General features: G+C 40.8%; 1 protein-coding gene across 1 annotated transcript in view; it reads right to left on the bottom strand.

Moving 5' to 3' along the window:
• The window catches only part of SLC7A14 (solute carrier family 7, member 14), a 103616-nt gene that overhangs the window by 47329 nt on the left and 44617 nt on the right, over window positions 1–11670 (bottom strand). The window contains exon 2 of the mRNA XM_005886572.2: window positions 8935–9391. Coding sequence (XP_005886634.1) covers window positions 8935–9238 — 304 coding nt within the window. The 5' untranslated portion in view covers window positions 9239–9391. The remainder of the gene's footprint in view (window positions 1–8934; window positions 9392–11670) is intronic.

Here is an 11670-nt window from a genome sequence, read left to right on the forward strand (position 1 = left end):
GGTTCGTTTTTATTACCCTAACTTAGTGGTCGGCAAACTCATTAGTCAACAGAGCCAAATATCAACAGTACAACGATTGAAATTTCTTTTGAGAGCCAAATTTTTTAAACTTAAAGTATATAGGTAGGTACATTGTTATTAACTTAATTAGGGTACTCCTAAGGCTTAGGAAGAGCCACACTCAAGGGGCCAAAGAGACGCATGTGGCTCGCGAGCCGCAGTTTGCCGACCACGGCCTAGCACATACAGGCAACGTAATCCAAATTCTTCATTTTGCAGAGGGAGAAATTGAGGCCAAGAGATGTGAATGACTTGCCCCGAGCTGCTGCAGGATGGAGCTGGGACTAGATCTCAGGTGTCCCGACTTGTGACCCAGGCCCTGGTATCTCTTGCTGCGATCACAGTTATGGCAGGTGTGCCTGTCTTGTTTCTGTGCATCGATGCCAAGCTCTTTGTCCAGAGTCCTTTCCTGTGTTCTGCAGCACCTTTGCCACCCTGAGCCCAGAGCAGGTGGCCAGTCCCTCCCGCAGGCATGCCAGGTGCTCCTGGTATTCACTGTCCACCCTGCTAAGGGCTGCAGAAGATGTAAAAGAAGCCCAGGTTCTCCTGGGTTTGCTGGAGGAAACTCATTTTCACGATAAGCGATTTTAGAAACTGGCAAGTTTCTATTACAATGTGCTCACCTTCTCTGAACTGGTAACTGACATCCTTCCTACAGGGTTGTCAATCAGCCCTGGATTGAAGAGCTATAAGCACTTCACAACACCCTTCTCACTGCTGACAAGTATCAGAAAGGCACTGAACTTAGAAGTCATTTCCATGACCTCGGTTACAGAAGTTTTGAGCTAAAAAAGTGTTCTCCTAACCAATAGAATACAGTGAGCAACAGGATCTTTTGAAATCTCAATAAGAGTGAAGGTTTCCTTGACTCATTTGATTCCCTTTGGTGAGTTTTTGAATTTTGAGGGGTGTCTGCATGAAGCAGCGTGGGAGTAACAATCTCTGGAGCTTGGCACAATTCAATTTAAACTTGGCGTTTGACACTGACATGGCCCTGAACGAGCCACCTAATCTCTATGAGCCTTAGTTTTGACATCTGCAAAGTGAGTATAATAATGGCACATATTTTGTAGGATTTGTTGGAAGGATCATGCACCTGGTGTTCAGCTAGTGCCAGGCACACTGTAAGTCCTCAATGATTTAGCCATTGTGATTTGCCATAGAATGAAAACATTAATATCCAGCTAGCAGGGAGGGTGGGAGGATTAAATAAAGCGATGTATGCACAGTAGTATTTGCCTAATAATAGTAAAAACAATAGTAATAATAACAATGTCAACATTTATTGAGTGCTAATAAGTTATGACCTAAAGACTTTACAAACATCAGGAGTAGCTGGTATGATTAGTAAGAATTCAACAAGAAGCTGTTTTATTTGGACATGATTTTGGAGTTCCTGTCTTCCAGAGGCTTGAAGACTGGCATGCATCTGTTTACCGTTTCACTTCCTCCCACACCCTCTCAATGTTTCTGTCTCTTCCACCTCCCAGTATGGTTAAGAGCAATTCTTAGATATGTTCTGGGGGGAACCAATCAATGTAAATTTGTGGAATGAATGGTAAAAGGTTGCTAAAAGACCAACCTTCCTGATGTTCACCTCTCTAATCTGATTTCAATTTAATGAGGGGAAAATGGTTTGTTCTTAAAAACAAAACAAGGAAGCTCACAAGACCAGCGTACACAGACTTGGAATCTTTAGAAATCTCCCCCAGTCATAAAAAATCCAACCTGAGATGGATACTGAAATGGGGAGACTCTGCTTAAGCTTTGTGAAGGTCCCCAGAGCCAGCCCAAGGAGGAGGTTGGGAAAGGCATCTGCTTGAGAGGGCTCTGCTCCCCTTGTCACCTCCCCAGGGATTCATGGGCTCACCTGATGATGAATCAGAGATGCTAAAGAGCAAATGAGGATGGCAGGAAATATGAATTATAAGCCCTAGAGCTAAACCATAAACTAAGAGTGCCCCCCAAAAATACTACTTGGAGTGATGATTATTGCCTTTTAGACCCTGCTCATTGATTGCAACTTATTAATCCACATCCAATGAGAAATATTGGCTTGAAGATCTCAGAGGCAGCTTGCTGAAATGCAAGGCCATGGGTTTTGGAGTCCTACAGACTGAGATTTCAGTTCTGGCTCTGCAATGAAATATCTGCCTGCCTCTCAGGAAGTTACTTTAACCTCTGACCCTTTGGCTCCTCATCTGAGAGCAGAACAAAAAATTATCCCTCCCTTCACTGGGTTGGTGACATCGAAATAGTGCAACATGATAGCACTGCATGCAGTGTCCTGCACACACAGGTTAGTTTACTCTCTTTCGAGGTGTTCCGTGAGGGTCCTCTATACTAGAGTTTTCTGTTTCTATGTTCATTTTCTATCACCAGAATGGTGTTGTGCATCTGTTACTCTAATGACATTATTTCAAAAGCATTCTTATTTATTACGTATCTTTTCTCAGCTAGAAAGAGCATTTATCCTTTCCCCCTCAGCCTACCTCATCCACCCATGCTCAAATCCTCTCTATCCTAAGCTTCTTTTCCTCCACTGTTAGGGCCGAGCGCCTCATAATCTCTTGCCTGTTCCATACAATATGCATATGACCAGTTTCTCCACCTCTCTTCTCTCCCCACTGTTACTAAAGTACAGATCTGGTCATGCCACTGAGCTTCTCAGTGCCTACAGAATGATAGCTAATCTTCTTGGCTTGGCACCAAATCCCTCCTCTAAGAACCTGTTTTGTTTAGTAAATTATCTGGGTGGACTATTCTGTTTGGGAGATGATAGTCTTTGAAAAATGGCCAGGATTAACTTGGAGGGAGATAGAGATAAGCAAACCTCTCTGGATAAGATATGGACAAGAGTCTTAGGGCTTGACAGGAAGCAGACTAAGGAGTTTGAGGGAGAAAGGCTGCCCATCAATGGGGCTGGAGGCAGGAGCCAAGAAGAGAGGGTTGGTGGACATTCTCTAAAGGCAGGAAGAATTGGAGTGTCCTATATTCAATTGTAAGCTTGCTGTCTGCTGGAATGGACTGCATTACATCTCCCATCTCTGGCCCAAACTTTCAATAAAGTTCACTGAACATACAACCTTGCCTCAATGATACATGGAGGAGGAAGAATTGGGGTGTCATCTAGTTGGATGAAGAGGTGGAAAGGGTTATCAGGAAGTGAAATGCAGAGTAGAGACAGACACTCCATGGAAACAGAGATTTGGGGTTTATAAAACTAGGAGAAAAGTAAGACTCACAACTCCATAGTTTTATTAAAGGGCTCTAGATTTTCTAATTGTGCATTATTGGGTATCAGAACCAATTTTACTTAAATATTTCAGGACAAATTGACCTCAGCAAACTGAAAGGCTTGGGGTTATGCATCCGTTATAAATCTGGCATGACAGTCACTTTTCCTTTCTTTCCCCATCAAGAGAACCTCTGAAATACTGGGGTTGGCAATATACCTAATGAGAAGACTACATTTCTTAGCCTCACTTTCTATGGCGAAGTGTCCAGGTTTTAGCCAATGTAAGTAGTAGTTACAGGACACAACTTATCAGAAAGATTCTTATAAAGGGGACAGAAATGTGAGAAGTGACCTGCCCCAACTTTCTGTTCTCTTTCCTGGAACTCAGACATACTGACTGGAGCTCCAGTCTGTTTTGGATTCTGATGTCACCGGAGAATAGAAGCTGAGCATCTGGATGGTAGAGCAGAAGGATCAAACAGCCTGAGTCCCTGGGACTGTGGGCCCCAATAGCAGCTTCCCTTCAGATTTCTTTTACATAAAAGATAAGGGAAATTATCTCTCATTTTTAGTTCTCCACTGTATGCAATTAAACCTAATCTGAATCTGCTAATACAGTAGCGGAATAGCAAAGTGATTAAGGGGTGGGCTCAGGCTACTTTCACTGTTCCTTGCTCTGCCACCTCCTAAGCAGTAGTCTTAAGCAAGTTACCAAACGTTTCAGAAGCCTCCATTTTTTCATCTTTAATGGAGGATAATAACACCACTTATCACATGGGGGTTTTGTGAGAATTAAGTAAAATAATGTGCTAAGTACTTAGAACTCTTTTGGTACACAGTAAGTGCTCAACAAATGGTAGTTATTGCTACTACTATTACTGTTATTAGTACCATTATGCCATGGTTACTTGTCAGGTTTGGTGTTCATTCCATCAATAAGCTATGGCTCCTCTAGGGTAGACACAATTTCTTATTAATTTATGGTAGTGCTCCAGGACTGGTATATGATGGTACCCAAAACATCTTTATTGAACTCTACCTTATTATATTTTTGCCAACTGTTTCTTATGAGTAGATGATAAAAATTAGTGGTATTGTGCACTGGGATGGGGACCGATGCTGTGTACGCATACTGTTCATTTAATCTCTACCAAAAACATTTTAGATATGAGCTTGAAGAGTTATTATAGAAAGTGCATGAACTTAGGAGTCAATTAAATCTGTATTCTGCTCGAGGTTTAATTTCAATGATATGAAAAAAGAACTGGAAATAAAGCTGACCACCCCCTTCTCCAGTCCATGTTTCAGAAAAAAAATTATTAAATGATTTAAATTCATAGTCATGGTTGAAAGACACTATTTGCACAACAAATTTGAATCTAGATTCTATTATTTAAATTTCAATTTCTTCACATGTAAAGCTGGAGATGATAAAACCTACCTTGAAGAGATATTATGAGTTTTAAATGTGACAATATATGGCAAGCTCCTAATACAGGGTTTGGCACAAAATAGTAAATGACCATTTATTTGGTGCTACCTGTCAGGCATTGACCTGGCACTGTACAGGTATCTCATTTAGTCTTCACAACTCTGTGAAGTTAAGTATTATTATGACCATTTTCAAAGTAGAGAACAGGCTCAGAGAAGTTATGAAACTTTCTCAAGTTTTCACAGGTCATCTGTGGCTGAGCCAGGTTCTAATCTCAAATTAACATTAGTGATTACTGTACCACTTATGACATCTTAATTTCAAACATCCCACTCTTCAAGTTCATTTCTATCCTCTAGCACACTTTCTCAATATTTTTATTTCAATGATTTTCTGAACTCATTGAGAGCACCAATCTCCAGTGATCTTAACACTTCTTATGAATCACCACTACCCTCATGTTCTCATTTCCAACCTATATTGTGTGGTCCTGCACTAGTTCCAGCCTTAGAAAGCACTCCTAAACTCATTGCTTTTTTTCTCTCTGCCTGGAAAAAACTAAACCTAGTTAATTCCAACTTTTCATTTACTCCATCTACTCTTGTAACCAAGCAGCTATTTATCCTGGAGATAAGTGCAGACAGTAGAGACTAACTCACTTTCAAATTTATGACCACAAATCTTGGTGATTGATTTTTCCCACTTTGGCATGGCATCTATCAGCAAAGGTGTTAGCTCTGTTTATCCTATCCTAGCAATATAAAGGTGAACACATGACCTAAGAAAAGCCAATTAGAACCTTTCACTGATATTTTATATGTGAACACTGGTTGAGGATGTCTTTTCCTTCAGGTTGTGATTTATAAAGATGAAGCCCTGGATCCAGCCATTGAGCCAATACATTTCTTATTGGTTGTGTTTGGCTACTGTGTCTTTAAATGAAAAGAGTTCTGATTAATAGAGACTTCAGAGCAGGGGCAGAGAAAATAGAGATGGAGGATTGGTTTAAGAACTATGTAGTAGGCAAAACTGGTGGGACTTGTAATTGAATGCAAAGGGCTGAGGCAGAAAAGGTTGTACCAAGGTTTTTGTCTGGAATGCAAAGGAGAGAGAGAGAGAGAGAGAGAGAGAGAGAGAGAGAGAGAGAGAATGAATCTGGTTTGGAGGAAGAGGATATGTTTGGAACATGTTGAATTGAGGTATGTCTGGAACATCCAGATAGAAATGTTTGGTAGAGTTTGAGGCTTGGAGGATATGTATATGATTGAGATATGAATGGATATAAGCATGGAAATACTGAGGGAAGTTGAAACCATGAGAGAGGACATAATCACCTTGCAGAGAGTGTAGAGTGGGAAACACCAATATTTAAGGAGCAAGTCAAGAAAGGGAAGTCATGAAGACTTTATAAGGATATAAAGTATCAGAACTTTATATTCTCACACAAAGTCAAGAGAATGTAAAATATCTTAAGATAGATGGCATGATTTTGTCAAATATGGCAGAGAGTTCCAATAAGATAAGTGCTGAAAAATATCTATAAGACTTGGCAAAGAGGATGCCATTGGTGACCTCATTAAGGTTAATTTCATTAAATGGTGAGGGCAGATGCCAGAGAGCAGTGGGTTGAGGGATGAATCAGAGGAGTTAAGAGCCATCAATGAGGAGTTTGAATGGGAGGGGGAGGAGAAAAATTGGAAGTTGCTAGAGGAGAATGTGAGCCTAGAAAGAATTATATTTTAGGACGAGAGAGACTTGATTAGGAACCTGTTGACAAGGAGATGTTGAGGACACAATTAGAGAAGGGGATTATTGAGAACAGAAGAGGATGGGGTTAAGGGCTCAAAGAATTGAGTTGTCCTGAAAGTGAGGACATTTTACCCTCTGAAACTGGAGGAAAAGTGGCAAGTGTGGGTGATTGCTAGGGACATATTTGGTGGTAGAATATTTAAGGAGCTCATTGCAGATATATTCAAGGTATTAAGGTGTGTCTGCTTTAAGGGAAGAGATATGAACTGAGCAGGGCTTGAAGAGAGCAGTGAAAGTGCAGAAAAATCAATGAGAAGATTTGATAAAGGACAAGTGTAAGAACTCATGGGCTCACCAGAAGGCAGATGGAGACCTTAACTTTGTGGCGTGCTCCTCTGTGGGGTTGAGTAACCTTTCCCAAGAGCTCTTGTTCACCCAGGTGCAGACTTGGGAAGGCAGAGATTCTCAGTTACATTTTACTGGGTCTTTCAGAGGTTGATGATGGGCAGGAGTCAAGGGGTTTGGGGGAATTCTTGATAAGATTTAGGAGCAAGTGCAATAAGGGAATGAGCTATGGTCAGAGACAGGGGTTTTAGTTTAAGGTTCTTGATGCAAAACTATTCTAGGTGATGACAATACCAGAGTGTATCCACAAGAATAGTGGCTGATGTGGCACCAGTGGAGGTGAGGATCAAGTTAACCACATGACCTCACTGAATGCAAAGTTGAAAGAAGTGTGCACAATCAGGGCTCTTGGCACAGACTACAGTACAACATGACTGGTCCAATCTTAGGTCCACCTGAGCAGTAGAAATGTCTAGGTTATATAGCACCCATGAGCACTGTGACGGGGGTAGGCTCCCAGTATGAGACTGGGCCTGTTTGGCTTCTAAATGTAATGTAGCATCATGAATGAAAAGATGTGGGTGATTCATTCATGAGAACCATCATGATTTGGGGGCGTGGGCCATAATAGGATGAATCTAGAGGAGAATGTGCAGCCTGCATTAACTGGGAAGGACTCTTAGCTGTCTGCCCTATAGTCTCTGTAGGGCCCTCTGGTTATATGTCTGCCTTTATTCCTACCATTTCTAGTCTGCTCTATATGCTAACGCTTTTAAATCTATAAATTAATGGTAAAAATCTGGCACTGTCTCCCAAATAATTTTTTTTTGCCAAATAAGTTTGAAAATGATTGCAATCAGGTTAACAGAATTTCAAATATTCATGAAATTTATCTAGGTGAATAATTTATTTTCATCTATAAGGAAAAATCCTTTGTTCTGTAAGAACCTCAATTATTGGGATATTCATACACATTAGAGGATGACTTTAGAAAAGGAGATAGTGATAAAACCAACAGGGAAGTAAGCCATGACAGGAGACAGATGAAATCAGTCTGGAAATATTTCCCTCATCAAATAAAAAAGGTGTCAAATATAAACCAGTGAACTTTCTGGTTGCATGTTTCTAGTCTGTGCATCCCACGTGGATGAAGACCATGTAGTCGGGATATGCAAAATTAATGCATAACTTGTGATGGTATGTATTGGCTCACAGACCTCCCAATATAAGTTAGCATTCCTACTTCTCCTGACACATTTGAAAAGAACATGACATTCACCCCTTCGTGGATTGAACCACATGATCTACCTCATGCTTTTGCATTATAACTATCAAGAAGCAGAATGCTTCCCTTTTCCTTCTTGTTCAAGTTGTCCATTGACCTGTCTCTGGCATTCTGGGAAGGTACTGTGTGGATCACAACTCAAAAGAGGAGGAGGGAGAGGAAATAGGAAAACCATTTCACAGATGATAAACGCTAAGCCTGGTATCTCATTTAAAAAACCCAACAAATAATGAGTTTTATGATTCAAACCCAACAAATAATGAGTTTTATGATTCTTTCTCCAGGAGAGAGAAAGCTCTAGAAAAGCTACTTTGTAGAAAAGCAACTCTGTAGAATATCAGTCTGTGGTGGAAGATGTACTTTGTGAGTCTCACAATGGCTTTGTATTTCTAGCCTGGTTTTCTCCTGCTTGGGAGTCATAGTACCAGTTTGACGTTCATCAAATCCTAATCATATCATATTTACTGACTTATTTTGCTACTCCTCCTATCCTTTATTTATAATGATATCCTAGCTGTATTCACTCCCTTCCCCTATAAAAGGACCGACATCTCTTCCAATGGACATGACAGGGAATAAGAAGTTGAAAGATGGTTTGGCACCAGAAAAATTATTTGTATCAAAAAGCAGTGGAAAAGGTAGTTATTACATTTGAACCAAAACTTATCCCTGAACTCCTGGCAGTCCAGGCACAAAGGAAGCATGAAGACCACTTCTCTGTCACTTCATACATCTCACCACTAAATACTCTAGAACTGTGGGATGAACAGTAATAGATCTGCAAGCATGCTTTCCACAGGCCTTCTGCTGCACAAAGACCCTTACCTGATAATATGGATGCAACAGCTGCAATGATGAAGGACACAATGACACCAGGTCCTGCCATCTCCTTGGCCACCAGGCCAGAAACCACGTACATCCCTGTGCCCACGCAACTGCCAACGCCAAGTGAGATGAGGTCCACGGTGGTGAGCACCTGGGCTAGCTTGGTACCATGTGCTGTGGTGCCCCCTGTTCCCTCCAGCATGGACTCCACCGGTTTGGTGCGCAGGATCCTGGAGTGCATGGCATACCAGGAAGCCCCCCACTGTACCCGCCGGGGGTCCAGGGAGGCGAGGAAGCCACTCATCCTGAGTAGTAGGGGTTCTGGTGAAAGTCAACTGATGGAAGAGGGCTATGGAAGCCTCAGTGGCTGCTTCTGGAACTCATTTAGTGCACAGGGATCTTCTTTTTAGGAAAGGTCCAGAGGGACCCAAAGCAGCCTTTTCCTGGGCATGAATGTCTGCAGGAAGAACACAAAAAAGAGAAGATGAGACTCAGTGGGAAACAAACCATGGCTTGGAGGCATGGTTGGAGGTCCATGTACTACGCTGTGAGAGCTGGCCTATCTTGTGTACTCCTATGTAGGAAGGCTTCATTCCCCCCCTGTATCCCCTCCAGTCCTGAATGACAGTCTGTAGTTTGCACGGTGTTGCATAGTTGTTTGGAAGATCATGGTTTGAGTCAGGGCACTGCCACTTACTCCTCTGGGGCCTTGTGTAAGTTGCTTCACCTTTCTGTACTTGGGTTTCAGCTGTACAAGGAGGATAATAAAGTCTGCCTAGTGTTTATGTGAAGATTAAATTGGGGTGTGTCTGAAACATGCTTAAGACAATGCCTGGCACATGAAATGTGCTCCTCTGTTCAAACTTTAAGTATTTCTTACCTGGCTTGGCCAAGAGTTGGTCTGTGATTCTGGGGCATATCCTTTGGGGGACACAATATCCTCATTTTTCACATAAGGATGTAAAATTAGACCTCTGACTCTCAAGAGGGCCAACGCCATTCCATGGGGTTGTTTTGGAACCTTGCTCTCAAATGAAATAAAACATGTTTCTTGTGTTGTATACACCCAAAGATATTTCTCAATGAGCACATATTAGTCTATTAACCAGGAAAATACAAATAAAGACAAATCAAGGTTAGTAAAACATTTCACAATTATTCTAATTTTTTTAACATAATGAATGATGAGCATAGTTCTAATTTCATACACCCAAATGTATTTCTTAATGAGCACATATTAGTCTAACCAGGAAAATACAAACAAAGAAAAATAAAGATAAGTAAAACATTTCACAATTATTCTAATTTTTTAACATAATGAATGATGAGCATAGTTCTAATTTATCCATCCTTATTCATACAATATATGAATTAAAGTAACCAATAGTTCCACTATTACAGATGAACAGTATAATCCAGGTTTTCACTTGACCAAGTGAAAAATGTTTTGAACATTGGTTTACTCTCACAGATTGAGGATAGGGGAGTGGTCCTGGAATTTGATGATGGGCCCCAGAGATGCTGAATGAGTGGGAATAGGTGAAAATTCCGGTTATGATGATCTGAATCTAAAACCCAACTTTGTTTTACATATAAACACATGGGATTTTGGGGGAAGGTCGGTTTTAATATATAAGTTCATTGAATTTTTCAGGAAGGCAACTATAGGATAAATTGAAGGAAGATCGTAATTTCTTTAGTTTGGAACTTAAGAGTTCTTCACCATTTCAGAACACCAGTGCCCCCTGGCAATGCCACCATGGTACTGCTTCTCCCACATTGCACATGTGGAATAGCCTGCCATTTGGAACTGGCCCATGTGTAGTATTTCTTCATGTAGTGCATGCATCTGACAACTTCATTTGGACATGCTTGAGTGTTTACATAGTGAAATATGTTATATACAGGCAGGTTATCCATGAATTTTGCTTCAGGATGTTAAAGAGGGGTGTGGCCAAATACTTATCACAAAAGAGAGGTATTGGGTCTGATAGAATTGACAACTATTGTATTAGATGATTTCAAAAGTGTTGTCAAGTTAGAAAATGCGAAGATTATATGAAGCTATTTTCTTTGGAAGCCAGAAGTGGTAAAAAATCGTATAAAGAAAAATTTAAAGTATAGCTGGATATTTTATTGTGCTGATAGGCCTAGGACATTTACATTTATAAGTACCAGCCCATGTGATATACTAATATTAATGAATACTATTTAGTACTTAATGTAACCCTTGTCTGTCTCTAAAGCCTCCGCAAACAGCACCTAATTAGGAGATTTGTGTGAAACGTGGTAGTTTGGTTCACAGGAGTTGGGTGATTACCCCACTGGTTAAATTTCCTCCGAGACTTGACAGTATTGCTCCATGATGTGTTTTAATTAAGTTTTAAAAAATGTATCTTTATTGTTGAAAGTATTAAAGATGTTCCCCTTCCCACTCCCCCACCCCCATTGACCTCTTCTAGCCCATCCTTATATGCATATAAGTTCTTTGGTTATGTAGCTGATTTTGGGACCTACTGCAGTGTGAAGACTTGCTTAGTTGCCTTCAGATGTTAGGTCTATTTACTTAACACTTCAGCAGGCCTTTTCTTCCTTCTGGGCCTGATCCTTACAATGTTTTAGCATGGTTTGCAGGTTTTTTGTGCTCCTCTTCTGTTCTTTCAGGTACTTTCCCATGAATTCTAAGACATCACGTTCTTTCTTGGCAGAAGCTGTGGTCTTCAGGTCTAGCAGGAG

This window comes from Myotis brandtii, unplaced genomic scaffold (assembly GCF_000412655.1).
Source record: "Myotis brandtii unplaced genomic scaffold, ASM41265v1 scaffold99, whole genome shotgun sequence".
NCBI classification, from domain to species: Eukaryota; Metazoa; Chordata; class Mammalia; order Chiroptera; family Vespertilionidae; genus Myotis; species Myotis brandtii.